The sequence below is a fragment of the Palaemon carinicauda genome, chromosome 13 (genome assembly GCF_036898095.1).
Source record: "Palaemon carinicauda isolate YSFRI2023 chromosome 13, ASM3689809v2, whole genome shotgun sequence".
Classification (NCBI taxonomy): domain Eukaryota; kingdom Metazoa; phylum Arthropoda; class Malacostraca; order Decapoda; family Palaemonidae; genus Palaemon; species Palaemon carinicauda.
Window position 1 is genome coordinate 82,377,856 of NC_090737.1, and position 27,804 is coordinate 82,405,659.

Here is a 27,804-nt window from a genome sequence, read left to right on the forward strand (position 1 = left end):
ATGTGAATGTTAGAGAAGAGAAACTTAAAGAAGTAGTTAGATCAAATGAGTCAAGTATTAACCAAGATGGTCCAACATCCAATGTAGATTCAGAACCAATTCATGTACCAGTACAAGATGAGGTTAAAGTGCTTCCTAATAGGATTAACAGAGGAAAGCCCCCTGAGAGATTAGATTTATAAATGTTTTTACAATGTCAAGTTAAGGGGGAGGAGACTGTTATGTATTATTGTAACAATGTACTATGTTATTTCAAGTGTTTCAGGTATTGCGCAACATTGCATCATATTGCATGAATAAGACATGTTATGCTTTGATCATAAGAGTAATGATTTGTTTTGGTATTAGGATTCAAACATTTGTTGGTTACCTCAGATAAGATGTGATTCTTTATGATTTGTACTGGAGTAGGATTTAAGTCTTTTCAGAGCGATGCTCTTTTGTTTAGCAATGTTTTGGTTTGTGAGATTTGTGTAAGACGCTCCATATACACTTGAGAGTCAGCTGTCACAAAGTGAAGTTCATAATGTAGTCTTTTATACATTAAAGACGTATTTTATAATACCAACGTATTATTATCCATCAAGTATACATCAACGAAGATGGGATCAGCTGAGAAATAATTACTAACGATTATTCATCTCTGTTCCAGGTAATTATTATGGTTAATAGAACTTCCTACCTAAACATCCATACATCATAGTAAGATAATTTCATTAGGTATTATAAGAACGGAACTGAATTCAGCGCCGCGTCAAAGAATGTATAGGCTTAAGTACTTAAGTTGAGTTGTGTGTTACATAATCTACCGTTTTCTTGGTTCTGTCACACTCGGAAACGCGGTGTCCTACAGGACCTATGAGATTTGTTTGTAGTATCCATTCTTAATTATTTAGAATACCGCACAGAGTAGTCCGCGTTGATTGCCAAAACCACATTATGGAAGCACTTGGAAAACAAGTCTTCAGTGTAAGTCAAAATATTCAGTTATCCGTATGACTAGAGAGTTTAGGTATTTATAGTTTGTATTATATGAATGTAGTTTATCATAGCTGTGTTTTGTCTTAATTTCTTTGCTTCAGTCAAGAAAACGTCTATTGCTTCCTTCGAGACAGCAATGGGTTAACCTCATCCTTCCATGCATTCACTTTTTTGTTTGTTTCCTCTTGACCAGAGCTATTGGCTGGTTATTATTATTATATTATTATTATTATTATTTGCTAAGCTACAACCATAGCTGCCAGTAATGATCAAATAAAGCAATAAGTTGTCTTAACAGTTTCTGTTTTGAAACAAACTGGATATAATTTTACAATCTCCTTTGAGGGAAACCGACAAATTGTGGCACCAGTATTGTCATCATTATAGTTTATATAATGAATTTCTTAATAAAGATTAACAGTAAATTGAATAAGGGAATGTTCACGAATAGAAAAAGCTCTCCATTGCAGGATTAAGTCTAATTCATTGGGGCTTAGGCCTAATTGGTTGCCATGGCCTGAATTAGTATCAGTGCAAGTTCAAGATGTATAATGATAATGTAATATGTTCAGGCCTTGACAATTCTTCAATGGCTTTATGTAATATGAATTATGCTGTTAATGGAAATCTTAAATTAGCTCCTTACATAATCCTCAGAGCGCGATATTCTGATATACCTTTACTCAAGGCGTTTTCCACATATTCTAATGTAGCCTATAACGTAACTTAGTCTTATCTATAAATTCAGAGGTAACCATTACTAAATAGTTCATGTATACTGTACTGATTACTTACCGTAGTCCTGTTGCGTAATATATTTAACTGCAGTGTCATATATCTATTATCTAATGTAAGTAAATGTACCCCTTGTGAAAGAGGACACGTGTTCATACAAATCCTCATTTTTTATGTAATCATATTCAGGGTTACTTTTCTCCTATTAGATTACCTTTATATCAAAACTTGACTTTTTATATATAAACTTATTAGATTAACAAAGATGTATGACTAGACGTGAGTTGTAATAAATGATTAATTTATATTTACGGATTTATTTTACAGACTAATGCAGTGGGAATGGAGTTCACAGCCAAACTGTACTCTAGACCAAGGACAATTCAAGCTTGTAGAACTCACTGAAAGACGTCTCCTACGATACAGCAAATCTCATGAAAGTTACAGAGCTTTTCTTCTAACGAATCAAAGATGACACCGGTAAACCGTTGACGTAATCAGGTAAATAACAGCAGGTAATCTGGGTGTACACGATTTTAAGTCTTACATCTGTTGGTAATGAACGTAGAAATTAAATATTTTGAAATGGTGGACTGATTATTAATTTTATTGGAAAGGAAATTTCTTTATGGTAAACACTCCGGCATCCTCTTGGTTAGCAGGAAATTTTAGCCATAGTACTATGTCATGTGTCGTTGCCGATTAGATACATGGTGTGGTACGATGGTCTTTGATTTTTGAGTGATCCTAATTGTATGATCCGGTGTAAAAAGTAAGTATTGCTTTTGGGTATTTTACATTTCATTGCCACAAATAAAAGTACAAAAAGAGGACAGTAGGCCTACTCTTTTTTTTCGGGCTTAATCGTCTGTTGTTATGTAAGAGTATTTTTTTTTTTCTATCAGCTTATTTGCTACTGTTAATCTCGCACAATTTTAACATTTCAAAATATATGTTATAGGGGAGGTTAATACTATAGTTTTCAAGTATTTATGACCTCTAGTAAGTTGTATGCGATAGGCGATGGAAAGTTATTTTAATGTAGAACATTAACCTTGAGGCAAAGTCAATAGGCGTAGGAGATAATGAGAACGGTATCATACTTCCACATACTTTATAAGGCGGTGCTGAAAAGCGGGATGCTATAAGCCTAAGGGCTCCATCAGGGAAAATAGCCCAGTGAGGAAAGGGAATAAATAAACTACAAGAGAAGTATTTAACAATTAAATCAAACAATAACAACAAAATAAATCCCATAGATAAACTATAAAAAATTGGGTAAACAAGAGGAAAAGAAATAAGATAGTGTGCCCGAGTGTACCCTCAAGCAAGAGAGCTCTACTCCAGATAGTAGAAGGCAATGATACAGTGGCAATGGCACTACTCAAGACTAAAGAACAATGATTTGATTTTGGAGTAACCTTCATCTAAAAGAGCTGCTCACCACAGCTAAAGAGTTTCTTCTACCCTTACCAAGAAGAAAGTAACTACTGAACAATTTCAGTGCAGTAATTAACCCCTTGAGCGACGAAGAATTGTTTGGTAATCGCAGCGTTGTCAAATGTATGAGAACAGAGGAGGATATGTAAAGAATAGATCATATTTGGTGTATGTGTAGGCAAAGGGAAAATGAAACGTTACCAGAGCAGGATCCTATGTACTACTGTCGGGCGTGTCAAAGGACCCAATAACTCTCTAGCAGTAGTTTGATCTTGACTTCTATCAAAGGCATTCTTTTTTACCAAACGAATACTCTTTAACCAAGTTCTCCTCCTATTATCCTTAAATTATTCTCTTGAATGACAGAGACTCGACCAGAAAGAGGAAGGTTTAATGAAAGCCAATATAACAATAGAAAATTATAAGTTTTATTGTCCTTATCTTTTCGGCATTTTATTTACATCACAAGTTTAATATTAACCCTCTGACATGTCATTGTACTTCCCCAAAATGAAACAAAACCTCAAACACATTCATGGAAAAAAAGTGACTGACAGTTACACAGAAAAAAAGAATACAACTCTAACTCCAAGATGATTTATATATAAATGACTAATACAATTAAAAAACAATGTCATTTACAGCAGGACCGGGAGAAATGGACTAAATGCGAAGACAAACCAACAAATATGATAACTGAGCAAAAGTGTAGATGAGAGATGATGAGACATGAATGTATATAATAGAAAGAGTTCATTATTCTCTTCTGGGAAGTCTTTAGCATAGAGTGGAGGCTGGGTTCCAATAGCCAACAGTTAATAATCTTTAAGCGTTAGGTTGGTTCTCGAACCAAGAGGCAGTCTAAATCAGATGCTTTGTTCTCATAAAAGTAATTTTTTTTTGGAAATCTCTTCCAATTTGTTTTGATTGTCAGACTTTGCAAATCGTTCAGTAAACATTCTGAGAATTTTATGTAAGCGTTCTGAAAACGTTGGGTAAACGTTCGATAAGACGTTCTAAAAACGTTGGGTAAACGTTCGATAAGACGTTTTAAAAACGTTGGGTAAACGTTCTGATAACGTTTGGTAAACGTTCTAAAAACGTTGGGTTAAACGATCTGAAAACGTTCCCTAAACGTTCTACAAACGTTCTGAAACGTTGTAAAAACGTTCGGTGAATCTTATTCCCTCCTTTCTTCAAAGTAAAAAACATAACTGTGCTTTGGAAAGTGTCAATGCAAAGTAACAGGTGAAGTGGCTTTAAGGATCTCTGGAGAAGGAACAAATGAAGTGCTGGGGGCGGGTACTGAATCATATATACCCAGACGTACCAGGTGTTGCCATTAATTGATTACAGATACTGTGGCGTATCAGGTGTTATCATTAATCAATTACAGATACTGAGACGTATCAGGTGTTGTCATTAATTGATTACAGAAACTAAGACGTATCAAGTGTTGTCATTAATCAATTACAGATACTGAGATGTATCAGGTGTTGCCATTAATTGATTACAGATACTGAAACTGTCATTAGTAACTTACAGATACTGAGTCGTATTAGGTGTTGTCATTAATTGATTACAGAAACTGAGACTGTAATTAATTGATTACATAAACTAGACGTATCAGGATAGTTGCCATTAGGTAGCAAGGTTCTAGGAACAGATGAAAAATTGAAAGCAAATATCTCAAATGGTTTAGAACATAGCAGTGAAACTTTCTATTCAAGTAATGATGGTTTTCCAATGGTCTTTGTTCCCTGTCACACGGATTTTCTTTCCCTTGATCATGAAGCACAAAAACACAGGTTACATAATTCTTATCGTGAGATGTATGCGATTCTGATTGGGGACAACATATATGTTAACTAGTTACAGCATAAATAAGTTTCAGTTTCTCATTATAGATCATGATATGAGCGAATGTACACTTTGCATGATGTTGGAGAAATTATGAATTATCTTAACCATTATGAAGCAGTGTATGAGGAGTTATATGATGATTCCATGAATTTCTAGATTTCCGACCTTTATTATAAAAAATGATATTCTCCATTTGCCTGGAATTTTTAGTATCTGTAACAGCTTATGGTATTACTCCCTTAATAATGTGTGAACAGTCTCATGCTAAACATGTATGGGCTGTTTCGTTTTCTCCAACCCAACGAACACTTATCTGGCATAGTGTCCGCATGAAAATACAGACGTTGCAATACTTCTGCCACCCTCAAGTACAATACGAGGAGAAGGATTCTTAATATTCCTTTTGATAAAGAGATGTATCATTTCCAGGGTGACTTGGGCACATCTAAGAGTCCTGTAATTCGGATGGAGAAACCACTGAACCAGGATGGAGGAAACACTGAAATGCTCAGAAAATTTGATCAAAATAATGGTGCCCTCTTTCAATTATATGGAACAGAACATAAAATATCTTGACACTGAACCAGGATGCAGGAAACACTGACATACTTGGAAAATTTGAAAATTCCCACAAGTAATGGTACCCTTTCCTGTAAAAGAAACAGAACAGAATATATCTTGATACTGGACCAGAATGGAGAAAACACTGACATACTTGGAAAATTTGAAAATTTTCACAAATGATGGTACCCTTTCCTATGTAAAGAACAGAACAGAATATACAATATCTTGAACGCTTACCAGGCCACACTGAGCTATTTTCTTATGAAAAATTGCATGCTTATTCATAACAGACTGAATAATGCATGCTAATATTTGGTCTTTTTAGTAAATAAAAATCAGTTAAATATAGAAATGGCTTTGAAATGTTTGAAAATCAAAATGTTTATTTATAGAAGCATTTTTTAAAAGTAATTTTTTACAGTATAAGCTGTTTACTCTGCATCCAAGAAATTGGAACATGAAATACCCTCTTATTAATTCAAAGTTCTGTATTGTTTCATACCCTCTTATTAATTCAAAGTTCTGTATTATTTCATACCCTCTTATTAATTCATGTTCTATATGGTTGCATTCCCTCTTATTAATTCAAAATTCTGTATTATTTCATATGCCCTTATTACTTCAAAGTTCTGTATTGTTTCATATGCCCTTATTAATTCAAAGTTTTGCATTGTTTCATACCCTGTTATTAATTCAAAGTTCTGTGTTGTTTCAGTGATAAACCAGGTATATTCGTCAAAACAACCAATAAAATTATCTATATAAAAGCTAATGAGATGAATAAAACCTGGAATGAAAAATTTGCAAAAAATATAATCAAATTTATCGAATTAATATTTATTTTGCAGATCATCTGAACATTATGATCCAGACTTAAATGGGTGATACTGAGGTGCTGATTGTATTGGTGTTGCTGTCGTTTTTGCAAGTGGATAGGGGTGAGTAAGATTGTGAGTTTCCTTGTTCTATTTTCACGTTTGTAGGTCAAAATTGATACGATGAAAGAGTATTTTTATTATAAAACACAAATCGTGGACAGACGTGTAAAATGGTTCTTTATATGTGTATATATGTATATATCTGATATATATACTGTATATATATATATATATATATATATATATATATATATATATATATATATATATATATATATATATATATATATATATATATAATATATATATATGCATATATATAATATATATATATATATATATATATATATATATATATATATATATATGTGTGTGTGTGTGTGTGTGTGTTTGAATAAATAGAATTTTGTCCCTGCCTTTTAAAGGAAAGGCCAAGATGCACAGAGAAAATAATAGTACTGAACTCTAGTCCAGGTATCTTCAGATAAATATTTTTATTTTTTATTTTTAACAAAGATAGAAAAGAAAGTTATCAACGATATAGAAAATTAATATCATGAAATTGCAATTGAATTATTTTTAACTCATTTCAGTATCACAATCGCCATTTTGATGTAGAAAAAGAACATAACACGCAATAATCAATTCAATCATTCTCGTGGAATCAGTAGCCCAATTAGCATAGCTAACCGATCTGGTGATACCAGATATAAAAATAGACTTGTTGTTCCTTCTATTCATATCTTCATTTTGGCTATTCTGTTCTGCAATTGTTCGGTAGGTGTATTATTTCCAGATAAAAATAACAGATGGATTTGTTATTTGAAATCGTAAGTGACTGACATAACACTACACTAATGGTTTGGTTTACGAGCATTGAATCGATACAATATTCTTAGAATTCTGTCCTATGGCAATGGCCCCTTCTGGAAAATTTCAATATTTTTTTACTGTTTTCTTCTCCAATTTTTCCTTAGGTATCGCATTATTTCTTTCGATGAAAATAAAGTTGGTTTTGTTATTTGAAATCGAATATAATGACATCTTACTACACTAATTTCCTGTTTTGGTTTACGAGCATTTAATCGATACAATATTCTTGAATTCTGTTTTATGGCGATGACCCCTTCAGGCAAATTTCAATAATTTTGGCTATTTTATTCTCCAATTGTTACTTAGATATAGCATTATTACTTTAGATGAAAATAACAGAGTTGGTTTTGTTATCTGAACTTGAAAATAACTGATATACACTACATAAATTTCATGTATAGGTTTACAGGCATTCAATCGATACATTATTCTTGAAGTTCTGTCTTATGATTACGACCCCTTCAGGCAAATGTCAACCGCACTGTCATAGAATAATCAGTAATTGTTATGATGATATTCTAGGCTTTCCACACTTAGGACACTGGGGAGTGACTTGAAATAGGCAAGGCGTGGTTTGTTTGTCTCGTGTGACCAACGATAAAGCAATTCGAATGATAAGGTACTTTTTTTTTTTTTTTTTTTTGTTTTGTTACTATGACTAAATTGGCATTTCGTAAGACTAGTTGACAAGAAAAGCTAAATAAGACGAGCCTTTATATTTGTTATGATTTTTCTTAAAGGAGACAAAGTCTCTTTGATATTGATTGTCAAAAGATTATCACTTGGGTTAGAAATTGTCTTTGGAGAGATGATCAGTGTTTTCTATTCTACACTTATTTTGTCATAATCTTGACCTGCAACTATTTCACCCAGCATAGCCAAAGGAGCAGCCTTTACTTAGAGGTCATATTCTCTTATAGTAGATCCTAAGGAACCTGCTGGAGAGTTTGAGTTCATACCAGAGCAAAATAGATTTGATTCTTCCAGGAATCATCTGGTTTTATTAGGTGCTTCTCCAATATGTCAAGAGGATTCCATGAGGGTTTTCAAGAATGCAACATCATTTTTATCTTATGAATATTCACATAGTCACGATAATGTTTATGGCCCCATGCCTTGTCGCAAAAACAGGGTTAAGGTTATTACTTCATGTGTTATGAGACCACTGAAAATCTGAACTTCTGGATCTAAGTTTCTCTTCTCTGATAACAGGTTACCATAATGAAGACTGACAAGAGGTCACTGAAAGGAGATTGGTTAACAAGAATTGATTTACAAGGACATTTTGTATTGGTGGTATTTGCAAGTAATCATGTCAACTACTTGTTTTCATTGCCGCAATATTTTTCTCCTGAAGTTTGGAGTGCTTTATCTTCATCACTGATAAAAACAGCACGCAGTGAAATAGATTAATCTATTATCAGCGAGCTCATGCTTATGCATGTTTAATTTTTTTTATATATATATTCTGATTCTAAGCTCTCATATTTCTATCATTTATCACTACTGAGTGTTTCCCAGAATTATTTCCACTGCTGGTATCACTAACACTCATCGCTAAAAAAAAATGAAATTTACATCACACCTGTCTAATGATCCAGATCAATATTCTGTGATTATTTTTATTTTGAAGATGAGAATAAATCCAAGGAAATCCCCAGTTCATGTATATAGTGACAGTCCTCGTATTGAGGACTTTAACATTCTAACTCCTACATTGCAGTTACATAATCATTTAAGACTACTGTAAATCTCTTATCTCGATTGTCAAATATACCTTATCAGTTACTGGAAAATTACAAAAAAAAAAAGGACGAATCTTTATCTCAAATATTCTGTGCCTAGTACATGCATCTCACCTTGGTTCTGTTTTCATAAAAACTGAATGGACTAAGCTAAAGGCAGTTTCAGTTTCAAATTCGTCAATAGATTATTTAATCAAATGACTATTTAAAATATAATTTTTTTCCTTAATGCTTGGTTACATTTTAGTACAACAGTGCCATGCATCATAATGGATGTCACGCATATTAACATTAATTCAATATTGAAACCAGGTAGCCAATTACATTAATAAGATTTGCTGAATGATTTAAAATGATTAATACCATTCACAAAAACAACCTCTGGTATGTAATGTCTTTGAGGTCTTGTGAGTATTTAATTCCTGTGAGCAAATAGGGCATATATTTATAAAGTTGCTTTTTACAGAGCACATATCTTCAGAAGAGAAGTCCTTAGTACAGTATTGTAAACTGCAATACTGATTTTACTGTAAAATGTTACAATATATAAAGTTTTCATCTTGCAGTTTGGAGATAAGCATATGATGCAATGATGCTAAATGTATGAATATAGATGGAATTTATGAAATGAAATATACACGCGGAAGTATAGTTTGCAAAGTATAAATAAATGCAATTTACCTCGTGACTGTTATAAAGTTCTTTGTTATATATTTAGAAAATTTATTTGCCTCTTGGAAACTAAGGGAAGACCAGATGAGTAAACAGATAATCAACAATATCCTTCATTCTCGTGTGTCAATACTTTACACCTGTATTCAGAATTTTTTTTGGTTCGTGAACACTTGTATTCAAAATTTCTTTGTTCGTGAACACCTGAATTCAGAATTTCTTTGTTCATGAACACCTGTATTCACAATATCTTTGTTCGTGAACACCTGTATTCAAAATTTCTTGGTTCTTGAACACCTGAATTGAGAATTTCTTTGTTTATGAACACCTGTATTCACAATATCTTTGTTCGTGAACACCTGTATTCAAAATTTCTTGGTTCGTGAACACCTGTATTCAGAATTTCTTGATTCGTGAACAATCATATTCAGAATTTCTTGGTTCGTGAACACCTGTATTCAGTATTTCTTGGTTCGTGAATGCATTCATTCAGACACTTCAGAAGCAATGAAAGATCAATAGAAAAAGTCATTTAAGACTTCCTTTCGCCATTGTTCTTAAAAGTTTCTCAGTCCCTGAATGCATTCATTCAGTTGATTCGTAAATCAGAGGCAGTGAATAAATCATTCACTGCTTTATGCCGCTTCCTTTTGCAATTATTCTTCAGACTTTCTCTGTCAATATATGCATTCATTCAGATATTTCGTATATCAGAGGCAATGAATAATCGGTAGCTAAAGCCATTCAAGGCTTCGTTTTGCCATTGTTTAGCACTTTCTCGGTTTCCTTCAAGACTTTATGTATCTCTCTCTTCTGTCATTGTTTATCAGACTTTCTCGGATTCTTTCAAGGCTTTGTGCCTCTCTCTTCTGTCATTGTTTATCAGACTTTCTCGGATTCCTTCAAGGGTTCATGTCTCTCTCTCTCTCTTCTGTCATTATCCATCAGACTTTCTCGGGTTCCTTCAAGGCTTTATGTATCTCTGTCTTCTGTCATTGTTTTTCAAACTTTCTCGGTTTCCTTCAAGACTTTATGTTTATCCCCTTTGCCATTGTTTATCAAACTTTCTCGGGTTCCTTAAAGGCTTTATGTTTCTCCCTTTTGCCATTGTGTTTCAAACATTCTCGGTTTCCTTCCAGACTTTATGTCTCTCCCTTTTGCCATTGTTTATCAAACTTTCTCGGGTTCCTTAAAGGCTTAATGTGTCTCTCTTTAGTCATTGTTTATTAAACTTGAGTGATTTTCATCAAATGAGATTCCGAATAAGGTGGCTTCCCCCAAACGCCTTGAGCAAAATCCTAGCATGAACATAAATGATTTTCAAACCCAGATCAATTACTGTCAGGTCATACCACTCAAAGTAAACACATCTAATGAAATGGAAAATTGACCCATGGTGAAGTTACTTGAAGTTAGCTAGCAACAAAGATTAAAACAATGAGCATGATAAAACGAAAGAATTATAAACACGACCCTCAGGGGTAAGTTAATGCAATCTTACGTAATATATTTTCGAACCTGTTATGAAATATTTAGACTTGATGTGAATGACAGCTTCGAAGCATCTGTTTATGACAAACAAGAAAAGTTCGGTGTGAAATGCTTCTTTAGCGTCAGGTCTTCTTCATTTGCGGAGGAAAGCGAAGGAGATGATGCAGACATACCCTTCACATAAAACATGGAAATGAGAGCGATTGTTGCAAGGAAAGATCGACGTTTAAAGAACCAACGCGAAGAGAATAATGACCGGTATTTTGGGTGTTGGAAATGACACAGTCTCTCCATACGTCTAGTGGAAATGACACAGTCTTTCTACTTTTAGAGTAGAAACAACCCAGTCTTTCTAGTCTTAGAACAGAAACGACATCGTCCTTCTATTCTTAGAGTAGAAACCACCCAGTCTTTCTATTCTTAGAGTAGAAACGATCCTGTCTTTCTATTCTTAGAGCAGAAACGACCTAGTCTTTCTATTTTAGAGTAGAAACGACCTAGTCCTATTCTTCGAGTTGAAAGACCAAGTCTTTCTATTCTTAGAGCAGAAACGACCCAGTCTTTCTATTCTTAGAGTAGAAACAACCTAGTCTTTCTATTCTCAGAGCAGAAACGACCTAGTCCTTTTATTCTTCGAGTGGAAATGACAGTTTTTATTCGTCGAATGGAAATGACAAAGTCTTTCTAATTGTCGAGCTGAAATGACACAGTCCTTCCATTCGTCAATTTGGAATGACTTAGTTCTACCAAATAACCTAGTCTTTCTTAAAGTGGAAATGAGCCAGTCTTTTCTAGAGTACTGTAGAAAGGACCCAGTTTTTCTATTCCTCGATTGGAAATTACCTAGTTTTTCCAATCGTCGAATAGAAATGACCCAGTCTTTACATTTGACGAATAGAAATAACTCAGTCTTTCCATTCCTCGAGTGGAAATGACCTAGTCTTTCCATTCCTCGAATGGAAATGACCCAGCCTTTCCAATTGTCGAATAGAAATGACCCAGCCTTTCCATTCGACGAATAGAAATGACCCAGCCTTTCCATTCGACGAATAGAAATGACCCAGTCTTTCCATTCGGCTAATAGAAATGACCCAGCCTTTCCATTCGACGAATAGAAATGACCCAGTCTTTCCATTCGGCGAATAGAAATGACCCAGCCTTTCCATTCGTCGAATAGAAATGACCTAGTCTTTCTATTCCTCCAGTGGAAATGACACAGCCTTCCCATTCATCTAGTGGAAATGACGGCGTTGTCGATCGCAATGAAGAAACAGAACGTGAGAGAGAATAAGTAAAAATAAAAATGATAGAAATAAAAAAATCCACAAGTGTTGGCAAGCCAAGTCGACCATAGAACTACTGTAAACATGAAATAGTAATACTGGTGCTATGGGAAGTGAGAGCTACGTGAGAAGCTTTTGTTCAGAGTTATACTGAAGAAACATTATGCTTTTTTTATTTCATTCTTTCTTTCCTTCTATGGTGACTACGTATGTTTAAATGGTATTTATAACAATAATAAAGTCCTTCGGGTACCTAAGCATAGGCTAATACTTTCGGAGTTGTTTGCCTGACATACTTGCATATAATAATTATTATTATGAGAAACATCTATGAAGCATCTACTGAGCTAAAAGGTAAAAGAACTCTCGTTTATATTCGTCCCTCGAGATGTATTTATCTTGAGAAACACGGAGGCTGGAAATGGGCATCATCAGTGATCGGGACTGTCATCTGCTTCCTGGAGAGCGAACGGAGCTTTCCAGGCGTCGCAACATCGAGGGTCATTGACGCTACAGGAAACTTGGATGAGAGGGCTTAAATAAGCCAAGCTTATTGATATGTTTTCTTCATGGCCAATTAGGAGAAGGTAGAATTTTCGGTCAGGTCAGCTTCTGTATTTTGAGTTGATTATGGTAAGAAGAGTTGAGTGATTTTATTAATTTTCGTCTTTGAATGGGATTGATTATTTCTCAGACGTGTTCATCACCATATCTTATTGGCTAACATTGGTGGTTTGGTCTAGATTGTCAGGAGATTTCGCCCCGGACGAGGGACTCTAAGACAAAAGTCATAGCCCCAAGCTTGTGCCAACATTGTATGCACTGCATATTGGCCTGATTGCATTTGTAGAGGTCCAAATATTATTATGTAAAAGATTGATAGAATATTATGCGAGTCATTGTTCAATTTTGTATCATGAGGAATGGCTAGTTTCATTTACTATTAATATATTATGCGTTTGGCAGCTAATACAGTATGTTTTATCATCCAAATTTCAGGATACGAGAAAAGCGAAATAGATAATTATAAATATAGTACTGCATTTTCTAGCATTGTCTGAATGATATATCCACATTACAACAAACCTTTTTTATCATAATTAACTCAATTTCAGGATTTTACTCGTATTATGGCTCTAAATATTCTATAAATGTATTTAAAAACTAATTTCATACATTCCAATTAAAGTTACTGTAGGAAGCCGAATCCAATCCCGATCAACTGCATTGAATACTCCAGCACCTCATTTCTTTCAACAGTAATAATAAGTTTTGAATGTATAGAACCCTCATTAAAACAGAGGTATTGCCTAGGGACAGGGGGCAGGTATCTCATCCACGCTACAGTTCTCAGTTGTATAAATCTCTACATCCTAATGTTACGATGATTCTTGAAATTCATTCCTATCATACGTCAGCATGAAAAATTATATCGTAAAACTCGGCCCTTGGAAGAGAGAGAGTGTGTGTGAGAGAGAAATCCAAGGGAAAGACGGGTCTCAGGATTACTCTTTTTATGAATAAGAGGGAGGAGGAGGTGTAGTAGTAAAAGGGTCTCAGGATTACTCTTTTTTATGAATGAGAGGGAGGAGTTGGTGTAGTAGTAGTAGGGTCTCAGGAGGATTACTCTTTTTATGAATGAGAGGGAGGAGGTGGTGTAGTAGTAATAGGGTCTCAGGATTATTCTTTTTATGAATGAGAGGTAGGAAGAGATGTAGTAGTAATAGGGTATCAGGTTTACTCTTTTTATGAATGAGAGGGAGGAGGAGGTGTAGTAGTTGTAATAACAGACTCAGGATTACTCTTCTTATGAATGAGAGGGAGGCTGAAAAGGGTGTAGTGGTAATTGAGTCTCAAGATTACTCTTCTTATGAATGAGAGGGATGAGGAGTAGTAGTATAAATAGGGGTGTCTCCCCGTCCTCCAGATGATTGACAAGAAGTAGAAGAACGGCTTCTGGGTTGGAAGTTTCTTCTCTTCTTTTAAGGATGCAGGAATCGAGGAGTTCACTGACAACAAATTCAGCCGTGGGGAGCTTGAGAAGTCCACGAGTAGATTAATCTGAAAAGAAACGGGAGATTGAAGTTTGCTAGGTTTAGTATTTTGCAAATACATGAAATATAAGTTTTTGAGGTGTTGTGAGTAATGTCTTGTGCTTTCAGGGTAGAATTATCACCTGGTTTAAGATTTATATTATGACCTTCACCTAAGTTTCTCTTGAGATTTTTATAATTAATTTTACTTCAATTTTCATTTTATATCTTCTTGATAAATTATATTAGATATATACTATTATTAATATTATTATTATTATTATTATTATTATTATTATTATTATTATTATTATTACTAGATAAGGTACAACCATAGTTGGAAAAGCAAGATGCTATAAGCCCAAGGGCTCCGACATGGAAAAATACCCCAGTGAGGAAAGGAAATAAGGAAATAAATAAGCGATTGTAGAAATAATAAACAATTAAAATAAAATATTTTAAAAACAATAACAGCAAAACAGATATTTCATATTCAAACTCTATAAAAAGACTCGTACCAGCCTGTTCCACATAAAAACATTTGCTGCAAGTTTGAACTGTTGAGGTTCTACTATTTATATATGTATATCTATGCTAGAGGGTTGCTACACAATTGATAGTTATTCCTGTGAGGTTAAGATTTAACTCAGAATGTTATCATTAACATGTTACCTGTTTTCATGAAAGCTAACAATATTGAAATGAGGAAAAAACCTTTATTATTAATATCATTATTCGTCTTTAGCTTGTCTGCATATTACCAGCAGAAGCTAGAAGAATATGCCTAGCAAGCTTAAAAGAACAATGAAAAATATCCCAGTGAGGCATGGAAACAAGGAAATAAACAAACTACAAGAGAAGTAATGAACAATAAAAATTAAATATTTCAAGAACAGCCACAACATTAAATTAAACCTTTCATGTATAACCTATAAAGAAAAAAAAAGAGGAAAAGAAACAAGGTAGAATAGCATGCCCGAGTGTACACTCAAGCAAGAGAATTCTAACCCAAGACAGTGTTAGAACATAGTACAGCTACTTGGGATCTACTATAAGTCAAGAGGGAGGATGTGAGGCTGAAGTTGAGAATAGGTTAAAAGCAGGCGGGGAGGGGGGGGGGGGGGGTGGAGTGCTGGAATGTAGCAGTTAGTAGTGGTATGTGATAAGAAAATGCTAATAAACCTTAAAGTCAAGATATATAGCACAGTAATAAGACCAGTGTTAATGTATGGATCGGAAAAATGGACTCTTAGTCGAAAGGAGAAAGCAAAGCTTGAGTGAACAGAGATGAGAATGCTGAGGTGGATTATGGGAATATCACTACTTGAAAGATTGGAAAATGATGAAATAAGAAGAATGGCAGGCGTAGTAAAGATTACAGAGATGATAAGAGTGTCATGACTGAGATGGTGTGGGCACGTGTTGAGCATGAATGGTGAGGGCTTGGGAGGAACCTGTTAGTGGTAAAATATCGAGAGGGAAGCAGAGAATTAGATGGCGGTGTAAAGTGAAAGATGATTTCGAAGTTTAGTGGGAAAGGATGCTTTTGATAGCCGCATCAGGCAACCGACCCCTTAATGTAGGGTTAACGATGCTAAAGAAGAAGATTGTCATATCACCTTACAAACCTCCTCCTTACCAGTTTGCGTCCTTCCGAAGCGTAGAAGCGGGCTGAGGTGATGATGAGCTTGATTTCTCTTGTCTTCATGACATCATATGGGACACAAAAATCACTTTTCAGGGGGCAATTGGGAGGTTGGGCTCATTCATTCCCGACATTTATACTATATACATTGTCACTGCATTATCCCTGTTTCGAAACAATTTACGGTAAAATGCCTTAGCTGATTGAGTTTCAAGAATAGCGCGTTATTTTTTTTGTCTCTCTGAGTATATCACAATGCTCTAAACAATATGTATACATATGTATGTGTATATATACACATATATCTGGAAATATGTATACATGCATACAGTACAAATATATATATCTCTGGGGAGTCCACAGAGGCCCTCAGACCAGAGGAAATGCTTAGCAGAGAAGGACTTGAGCCCTCCAGAGTTTTTTTCTGTCCTTTGTAAAAGTATGTACAGAATCATGTAGGCATTTTAACAAGTATTTACTTACTGGAAAAGTACGCCCACAGACTATACGTAGCAACGGGCAGCTTCCATCTCCAGCGAAAACAAGTGGTTTAAACATTATCTTCGATATACTTTTCTCATAGGCTACGGCCAATCGGTTTGGAGAGGAGAGGTTGTTGTTGTAGTTGTTGTTGTTATTGTTGTTGTTTGGGGTTTGGGTTAGGGAAGGGTTAATGATGAATAGAGCTGACTTTTAGAGTAAATAGAAGCACCAGTAGACTGTATTGAAGAACACGAAGGAAAGAGGGAAGATCACTCTGGAATACTTGTCGATAACGTTAACATCTTTGATGACTGGCATGGCCCCCTTGATGGCCGAGGCGCCCTTTTTCAGGGTGGAGATCATCCTCTTTCTGTTGGGGGCCTTGGGGGCCCGGAGGCTGGATCTGGTGGGGAAGGAGTAGTTGCGGTTGATGCGAAAGGAAGGAGGAAACTTCAGGTCCTGCAGAGATCCTTCAGTGGGGAAGAACTTCGAGTTGTGACGTTGTCTGGGGGAGGTAATTAAAAGAAAAAAAAGATTATTTGTTAGATCAATTCAATTCTAGCTGAGGGATAGACAGATTGATGAATAGATAGACAAGTCCATTCTAGTAGAAGGATAGAGAGAGAACTTGATTCTTGCAGAAGGATAGCCAGATGGATGGATAGATAGACAAGTCTATTCTAATAGAGCGATGGATAGCCATCTCAATTATAGGAGAGGGATAAACAGATGAATGGAGAGTTAGACAAGTCTATTCTAACAGAGGGGTAGATTGACAACTCGATTATAGAAGAGGGTTAGCCAAATGGATAGATAGATAGACAACTGTATTCTATACAAAAGATATTTATTCCAATTTAGGACCTTATTTGTTCTGTCAATCGAAAAGGTATGAAAATATAAGTAGTTGGACTGGTAATTTTGGATATCCTCAAGAAATTTCTAATTCCATATCTCCAATCCTAAAAGATGAATGTATAATTGTGAATCCTACACTTCCCCATATAGAAAATTAATTTCCATTTGTGTCCCTACACTTCCGATATATATAAACGAACGTCCAGTTGTCACTCTACACAATCCAAATAATATAAATGTATAATTGTGATATTACACTCCCAAAATGGAAAATGAATGATAATTTGTGTCCCTTCAACCCAAAATGGAAAATAAATGTCCAAGTGTAACCCTTCACTCCCAAAATGGAAAATGAATGATAATTTGTGTCCCTTCAACCCAAAATGGAAAATAAATGTCCAAGTGTGACCCTTCACTCCCAAAATGGAAAATGAATGATAATTTGTGTCCCTTCAACCCAAAATGGAAAATAAATGTCTAAGTGTGACCCTTCACTCCCAAAATGGAAAATGAATGATAATTTGTGTCCCTTCAACCCAAAATGAAAAATAAATGTCTAAGTGTTACCCTTCACTCCAAAAATAGAAAATGAATGTTAATTTGTGTCCCTTCAACCCCAAATGGAAAATAAATGTCCAAGTGTGACCCTTCACTCCCAAAATGGAAAATGAATGATAATTTGTGTCCCTTCAACCCAAAATGGAAAATAAATGTCTAAGTGTGACCCTTCACTCCCAAAATAGAAAATTAATGTTAATTTGTGTCCCTTCAACCCCAAATGGAAAATAAATGTCCAAGTGTGACCCTTCACTCCCAAAATAGAAAATGAATGTTAATTTGTGTCCCTTCAACCCCAAATGGAAAATAAATGTCCAGGTGTGACCCTTCACTCCCAAAATAGAAAATGAATGTTATTTTGTGTCCCTTCAACCCCAAATGGAAAATAAATGTCCAAGTATGACCCTTCACTCCCAAAATAGAAAATGAATGTTAATTTGTGTCCCTTCAACCCCAAATGGAAAATAAATGTCCAAGTGTGACCCTTCACTCCCAAAATAGAAAATGAATGTTAATTTGTGTCCCTTCAACCCCAAATGGAAAATAAATGTCTAAGTGTGACCCTTCACTCCCAAAATGGAAAATGAATGATAATTTGTGTCCCTTCAACCCAAAATGGAAAATAAATGTCTAAGTGTTACCCTTCACTCCAAAAATAGAAAATGAATGTTAATTTGTGTCCCTTCAACCCCAAATGGAAAATAAATGTCCAAGTGTGACCCTTCACTCCCAAAATGGAAAATGAATGATGATTTGTGTCCCTTCAACCCAAAATGGAAAATAAATGTCTAAGTGTGACCCTTCACTCCCAAAATAGAAAATGAATGTTATTTTGTGTCCCTTCAACCCCAAATGGAAAATAAATGTCCAAGTATGACCCTTCACTCCCAAAATAGAAAATGAATGTTAATTTGTGTCCCTTCAACCCAAAATGGAAAATAAATGTCTAAGTGTGACCTTTTACTCCCAAAATAGAAAATGAATGTTAATTTGTGTCCCTTCAACCCAAAATGGAAAATAAATGTCTAAGTGTGACCTTTTACTCCCAAAATAGAAAATGAATGTTAATTTGTGTCCCTTCAACCCCAAATGGAAAATAAATATCTAAGTGTGACCCTTCACTCCCAAAATAGAAAATGAATGTTAATCTGTGTCCTTTCAACCCAAAATAGAAAATAAATGTCCAAGTGTGACCCTTCACTCCCAAAATAGATAATGAATGTTAATTGGTGTCCCTTCAACCCAAAATAGAAAATAAATGTCCAAGTGTGACCCTTCACTCCCAAAATAGATAATGAATGTTAATTGGTGTCCCTTCAACCTCAAATGGAAAATAAATGTCTAAGTGTGACCCTTCACTCCAAAAATAAAAATTGAATGTTAATTTGTATCCCCTCAACCCCAAATGGAAAATAAATGTCTAAGTGTGACCCTTCACTCCAAAAATAAAAATTGAATGTTAATTTGTATCCCCTCAACCCAAAATAGAAAATAAATGTCCAAGTGTGACCCTTCATTCCCAAAATAGAAAATGAATTTTAATTTGTGTCCCTTCAACCCAAAATAGAAAATAGATGTCCAAGTGTGACCCTTCAATCCCAAAATAGAAAATGAATGTTAATTTGTGTCCCTTCAACCCAAAATAGAAAATAGATGTCCAAGTATGACCCTTCACTCCCAAAATAGAAAATGAATGATAATTTGTGTCCCTTCAACCCAAAATGGAAAATAAATGTCTAAGTGTGACCTTTTACTCCCAAAATAGAAAATGAATGTTATTTTGTGTCCCTTCAACCCCAAATGGAAAATAAATGTCCAAGTATGACCCTTCACTCCCAAAATAGAAAATGAATGTTAATTTGTGTCCCTTCAACCCAAAATGGAAAATAAATGTCTAAGTGTGACCTTTTACTCCCAAAATAGAAAATGAATGTTAATTTGTGTCCCTTCAACCCAAAATGGAAAATAAATGTCTAAGTGTGACCTTTTACTCCCAAAATAGAAAATGAATGTTAATTTGTGTCCCTTCAACCCAAAATGGAAAATAAATGTCTAAGTGTGACCTTTTACTCCCAAAATAGAAAATGAATGTTAATTTGTGTCCCTTCAACCCAAAATGGAAAATAAATGTCTAAGTGTGACCCTTCACTCCCAAAATAGAAAATGAATGTTAATTTGTGTCCTTTCAACCCAAAATAGAAAATAAATGTCCAAGTGTGACCCTTCACTCCCAAAATAGATAATGAATGTTAATTGGTGTCCCTTCAACCCAAAATAGAAAATAAATGTCCAAGTGTGACCCTTCACTCCCAAAATAGATAATGAATGTTAATTTGTATCCCCTCAACCCCAAATGGAAAATAAATGTCTAAGTGTGACCCTTCACTCCAAAAATAAAAATTGAATGTTAATTTGTATCCCCTCAACCCAAAATAGAAAATAAATGTCCAAGTGTGACCCTTCATTCCCAAAATAGAAAATGAATGTTAATTTGTGTCCCTTCAACCCAAAATAGAAAATAGATGTCCAAGTGTGACCCTTCAATCCCAAAATAGATAATGAATGTTAATTGGTGTCCCTTCAACCTCAAATGGAAAATAAATGTCTAAGTGTGACCCTTCACTCCAAAAATAAAAATTGAATGTTAATTTGTATCCCCTCAACCCCAAATGGAAAATAAATGTCTAAGTGTGACCTTTCACTCCAAAAATAAAAATTGAATGTTAATTTGTATCCCCTCAACCCAAAATAGAAAATAAATGTCCAAGTGTGACCCTTCATTCCCAAAATAGAAAATGAATGTTAATTTGTGTCCCTTCAACCCAAAATAGAAAATAGATGTCCAAGTGTGACCCTTCAATCCCAAAATAGAAAATGAATGTTAATTTGTGTCCCTTCAACCCAAAATAGAAAATAGATGTCCAAGTATGCCCCTTCACTCCCAAAATAGAAAATGAATGTTAATTTGTGTCCCTGCAACCCAAAATAGAAAATAGATGTCCAAGTATGACCCTTCACTCCCAAAATAGATAATGAATGTTAATTGGTGTCCCTTCAACCCAAAATAGAAAATAAATGTCCAAGTGTGACCCTTCACTCCCAAAATAGATAATGAATGTTAATTTGTATCCCCTCAACCCCAAATGGAAAATAAATGTCTAAGTGTGACCCTTCACTCCAAAAATAAAAATTGAATGTTAATTTGTATCCCCTCAACCCAAAATAGAAAATAAATGTCCAAGTGTGACCCTTCATTCCCAAAATAGAAAATGAATGTTAATTTGTGTCCCTTCAACCCAAAATAGAAAATAGATGTCCAAGTGTGACCCTTCAATCCCAAAATAGAAAATGAATGTTAATTTGTGTCCCTTCAACCCAAAATAGAAAATAGATGTCCAAGTATGCCCCTTCACTCCCAAAATAGAAAATGAATGTTAATTTGTGTCCCTGCAACCCAAAATAGAAAATAGATGTCCAAGTATGACCCTTCACTCCCAAAATAGATAATGAATGTTAATTGGTGTCCCTTCAACCCAAAATAGAAAATAAATGTCCAAGTGTGACCCTTCACTCCCAAAATAGATAATGAATGTTAATTTGTATCCCCTCAACCCCAAATGGAAAATAAATGTCTAAGTGTGACCCTTCACTCCCTAAATAGGAAATGAATGTTAATTTGTGTCCCTTCAGTCCCAAATAGAAAATAAATGTCCAAGTATGACCCTTCACTCCCAAAAGAGAAAATGAATGTTAATTTGTGTCCCTTCAATCCCAAATGGAAAATAAATGTCCAAGTGTGACCCTTCACTCCCAAAATAGAAAATGAATGTTAATTTGTGTCCTTTCAACCCCAAATGGAAAATAAATGTCCAAGTGTGACCCTTCACTCCCAAAAAAAGTAAATGAATGTTAATTTGTGTCCCTTCAACCTAAAATGGAAAATATATGTCCAAGTGTGACCCTTCACTCCAAAATAGAAAATTAATGTTAATCTGTGTCCCTTCAACCCCAAATGGAATATAAATGTCCGAGTGTGACCCTTCACTCCCAAAATAGAAAATGAATGTTAATTTGTGTCCCTTCATCCTCAAATGGAAAATAAAAGTTCTAGTGTGACCCTTCACTCTCAAAATAGAAAATGAATGTTAATTTGTGTCCCTTCAACCCCAAAATGGAAAATAAATGTCCAAGTGTGACCCTTCACTCCCAAAATAGAAAATCAATGTTGATTTGTGTCCCTCCAACTCCAAATGGAAATTAAATGTCCAAGTGTGACCCTTCACTCCAAAATAGAAAATGAATGTTAATCTGTGTCCCTTCAACCACAAATGGAATATAAATGTCCGAGTGTGACCCTTCACTCCCAAAATAGAAAATGAATGTTAATCTGTGTCCCTTCAACCCCAAATGGAAAATAAATGTCCGAGTGTGACCCTTCACTCCCAAAATAGAAAATGAATGTTAATCTGTGTCCCTTCAACCCCAAATGGAAAATAAATGTCCGAGTGTGACCCTTCACTCCCAAAATAGAAAATGAATGTTAATCTGTGTCCCTTCAACCCCAAATGGAAAATAAATGTCCGAGTGTGACCCTTCACTCCCAAAATAGAAAATGAATGTTAATCTGTGTCCCTTCAACCCCAAATGGAAAATAAATGTCCGAGTGTGACCCTTCACTCCCAAAATAGAAAATGAATGTTAATCTGTGTCCCTTCAACCCCAAATGGAAAATAAATGTCCGAGTGTGACCCTTCACTCCCAAAATAGAAAATGAATGTTAATCTGTGTCCCTTCAACCCCAAATAGAAAATAAATGTCCGAGTGTGACCCATCACTCCCAAAATAGAAAATGAATGTTAATCTGTGTCCCTTCAACCCCAAATGGAATATAAATGTCCGAGTGTGACCCTTCACTCCCAAAATAGAAAATGAATGTTAATTTGTGTCCCTTCAACCCCAAATGGAATATAAATGTCCAAGTGTGACTCTCCACTCCCAAAATAGAAAATGAATGTTAATTTGTGTCCCTTCAACCCCAAATGGAAAATAAATGTCCAAGTGTGACCCTTCACTCCCAAAATAGAAAATGAATGTTAATTTGTGTCCCTTCAACTCCAAAATGGAATATGAATGTCCAAGTGTGACCCTCCACTCCCAAAATAGAAAATGAATGTTAATTTGTGCCCCTTCAACCCCAAATGGAAAATAAATGTCCAAGTGTGACCCTTCACTCCCAAAATAGAAAATGAATGTTAATTTGCGTCCCTTCAACCCCAAATGGAAAATAAATGTGCAAGTGTGACCCTTCACTCCCAAAAAAGAAAATGAATGTTAATTTGTGTCCCATAAACCCCAAATGGAAAATAAATGTCCAAGTGTGACCCTTCACTCCCAAAATAGAAAATCAATGTTGATTTGTGTCCCTTCATCCCCAAATGGAAAATAAAGGTTCAAGTGTGACCAATCACTCCCAAAATAGAAAATTAATGTCCAGTTGTCCTATTTTGTCCCTTTACTTCCAAAATGAAATTGTGTCCTGATTCTACTTCCACATCTCCAAAATAAAAGATGTTTAACTTACCTCGTCCACTCCCCAATATGGAAAGGTGTCCAATTCCCCCTCCCCCCTAAAAGAATCTGGTGTCCAGTTCTTCCCCCTCTTTCCTATGAGAATCTAGTGTCCGATTACTATCTCTACTGCCCTATAAGAACCTGAATGTCCATTGAAAGGTTTAAAGGTTGCTCATGAATGGCAGAGGAAAGGGACAGTGATATTGTCCTAGCAAGCAGGACAATGCCCTGGGGACGGACCATATATACCATATGATCAGCGCCCAACCCCCTCTCTACCCAAACTAGGACCAAGGAGGGCCAGGTAATGGCTGCTGATGACTCCCCCAAACCCCCCAAACTTTAGCTCACAAGGATGGTAAGATTGCAGACACTAAAGGCACTAACGAGTCTGAGCGGGTCTCGAACCCCCGTCTGACAAACACCAGGCAATGACGTTACCAATCAGGACACAACAACCCCTTTAATTCCTCACCTAATTGAGGGGATGGGAGACATGCGGATGTCTTGCAGCTCGATGATCTCCTCGCTGGCTGTGAAGCCGTCTGCCTTGATGGCAGCTGGAGGCTGCTTGTTCTGGCCGTTGCTCTCCTTCATCTTCTTCGCCTTCTTCTTCGCCCTCTGGCCCCAGTAGGTGTAGTTGACGGCTGCGTACTCCAGCAGCGCGGCGAAGACGAACACGAAGCACATCACCAGGTAGATGTCGATGGCCTTGACGTACGAGATCCTCGGGAGGGAGGAACGCACGCCCGTGCTGATGGTGGTCATGGTCAGCACGGTGGTGATGCCTGAGGGCGGGGCATGGGCGTTAGCGGTATGTTGCAAGGAAAGACATTGTTATTGTTTAAGGTAATTTTGGTTTCATATTCACGATTGGCTGACAAAATGCTGTTATATGCCAAGTTTGAAGGAATAGATCAGTTTGACCGTCAAAACAAAACGACGAATTATACATTCAATTTTTTTTTTTTTTTTTTTTAATATAATAAAAGATGTATCCGAATTTTCATAAAGGGTTTTGATTGATGCAATTGAATCTACGAAAATTACATTTTGATAATTTCTCTGTCCCTAAATATGACAACTAAAATTTTCATCATTTTTATAGCATCATTAAACGGTGATATGACAAGTTTGAAGGAATAGTTCGGTTTGACCGTAAAATCAAAGCTACTAATATTACATTTTGAAAATATTTTTTTTCCTAAATATGAGAACTATAAAATTTTCATTTTGTATAGCTGCGTTAAATGCTGTGATATGCCCATTTTCAAAGAAAATTTCAATTTGACCGTAAAATCAAAGCTACAAATATTACATTTAGAAAGTTCTTGTTTGACTCTAATAATCACAACTATAATATTTCCATTTTTTATAGCAGGTTTAGATTCATATTCGCGATTAGCTGCACAAAATGTTTTGGTATACCCAATTTGAAAGAATAGTTCAAGTTGACTGTAATAACAAAACGACGAATTTTACATTTGGAAAAAAACAATAGATAAAAAAAAAAAATTACCCCTAAATCGCATCTACGAATTTTCAAAAAAAAAAAAAAAAAAAAAGATAAGAATAAAAAATAAAAACCCTAAATCGCATCTACGAATTTAAAGAAAAAAATAAAAACTGTAAATCGCATCTTCGAATTTAAAAAAAAAAAAAAAAAAATACCCCTAAATCGCATCTACGAATTTTCAAAAAAAAAAAAAAAAAAAGATAAGAATAAAAAATAAAAACCCTAAATCGCATCTACGAATTTAAAGAAAAAAATAAAAACTGTAAATCGCATCTTCGAATTTAAAAAAAAAAAAAAAAACTCTAAATCGCATCTACGAAATTTCAAAAAAAAAAAAAAAAGATAAGAATAAAAAAATAAAAACCCTAAATCGCATCTACGAATTTAAAGAAAAAAATAAAGACCATGAATCGCATCTTCGAATTTAAAAAAAAAAAAACCCTAAATCGCATCTACGAATTTTCAAAAAAAAAAAAAAAAGATAAGAATAAAAAATAAAAACCCTAAATCGCATCTACGAATTTAAAGAAAAAAATAAAGACCGTGAATCGCATCTTCGAATTTAAAAAAAAAAAAAACCCTAAATCGCATCTACGAATTTTCAAAAAAAAAAAAAAAAGATAAGAATAAAAAATAAAAACCCTAAATCGCATCTACGAATTTAAAGAAAAAAATAAAGACCGTGAATCGCATCTTCGAATTTAAAAAAAAAAAAACCCTAAATCGCATCTACGAATTTTAAAAAAAAAAAGAAAAAAACCTAAATCGCATCTACAAATTTAAAAAAAAAACAACCCTAGATTGCATGTACGAATTTTCCAAAAAAAGAAAAGAAAAAACCCTAAATCGCATCTACAAATTTAAAAAAAAAAAAACATAAATCGCATCTACGAATTAATAAACAATCCTAAATCGCATCTACGAATTTAAGAAAAAAAAAAAACCCTAAATCGCATCTACGAATTTTCAAGGAAAAAACCCCTAAATCACATCTACGAATTAAAAAAAACCCTAAATCGCATCTACGAATTTAAAAAAAAAACCTAAATTGCATCTACGAATTAATAAATAATCCTAAGTCGTATCTACGAATTAAGAATAAACCCTAAATCGCATCTACGAATTAAAAAAAAAAAAACCTTAAATCACATCTACGAATTTTCAAGGAAAAAAAACCCTAAATCACATCAACGAATTAAAAAAAAAACCCTAAATCGCATCTACGAATTTAAAAAAAAAAAAACCCTAAATTGCATCTACGAATAAAAAAAAAAAAAACCTAAATTGCATCTACAAATTTTCAAAAAAAAAAAAAAAAACCTTATATCGCATCTACGAATTAAAAAAAAAAACCCTAAATTGCATCTACGAATTAAAGAAAAAACCCTAAATCTCATCTACGAATTTTCAAAAAAGAAAAGAAAAAAAAAACCCTAAATCACATCTACGAACTTAGAAAAAAAACCCTGAATCGCATCTACGAATTTAAAAAAAAAAAAAAACCCTAAATCTCATCAACGAATTTAAGAAAAAGAAATCAAAACCCTAAATCGATCTACGAATTTTCAAAAAAAAAAAGAAAAACCCTAAATTGCATCTACGAATTAAAAAAAAAAAACCTAAATTGCATCTACAAATTAAAAAAAAAACAAAAAAAAAACTGAAATCGCATCTACGAATTAAAAAAAAAACCCTAAATTGCATCTACGAATTAAAGAAAAAACCCTAAATAGCATCTCCGAATTTAAAAAAAAAGAAAAAAAAACCCTAAATACATCTACGAGCTTAAAAAAAAACCCCTGAATCGCATCTACGAATTTAAAAAAAAAAAAAACCCTAAATCTCATCAATAAATTTAAGAAAAAGAAATCAAAACCCTAAATTGCATGTACGAATTTTCAAAAAAAAATAAAAATAAAAGACCCTAAATTGCATCTACGAATTAAAAAAAAAAAAACCTAAATTGCATCTACAAATTTTCAAAAAAAAATAGAAACCTTAAATCGCATCTACGAATTAAAAAAAAAAAACCCTTAATTGCATCTACAAATTAAAGAAAAAACCCTAAATCACATCTACGAATTTCCAAAAAAAAAAAAAAAAAACCCTAAATCACATCTACGAACTTAGAAAAAAAAACCCTGAATTGCATCTACGAATTAAAAAAAAAAAAAAAAAAAAAAAACCCTAAATCTCATCAACGAATTTAAGAAAAAGAAATCAAAACCCTAAATCGCATCTACGAATTAAAAAAAAAAAACCCTAAATCGCATCTACAAATTGATTAAAAGTGATTAAAATCGTCCAAGATGAATATTGGAAAGATGAAAATGGGAATTTTATTCATTGTTAAAATTAGATTAAATAATTTTTTGGACAACGTGAAAATTTTGAAAATGATGAAAGTATTTCGTCTTGTATGAAAATTCTATGACAGTAAATTTTATCCAATGAGAACATTTGAACTACGAAATCCACTTTACCTATAGAGATTTGCAAAAAGGTTACTTGACTTCAAAATGATTTGTAAGGCCCAAATCCACTTTACCTAAAGCCACACGGGCCGAAGTTGCTTCGTGGTTAATCCAGAATGACACCCAAGACAGCATTACAAT

The 27,804-nt window shown here is 34.3% G+C and overlaps 1 protein-coding gene across 1 annotated transcript in view; it reads right to left on the reverse strand.

The window, feature by feature from the left end:
- Nucleotides 1–8,796: 8,796 nt before the first annotated feature.
- The window catches only part of LOC137652328 (gamma-aminobutyric acid receptor subunit beta-like), a 268,861-nt gene continuing 249,853 nt past the window's right edge, over nucleotides 8,797–27,804 (reverse strand). The window contains 4 exon segments of the mRNA XM_068385671.1: nucleotides 8,797–14,586; nucleotides 16,198–17,191; nucleotides 24,149–24,461; nucleotides 27,738–27,804. The exon segment at nucleotides 27,738–27,804 is cut by the window's right edge and continues 218 nt beyond it. Of these exon segments, the coding sequence (XP_068241772.1) occupies nucleotides 16,897–17,191; nucleotides 24,149–24,461; nucleotides 27,738–27,804 (675 nt within the window). The 3' untranslated portion in view covers nucleotides 8,797–14,586; nucleotides 16,198–16,896.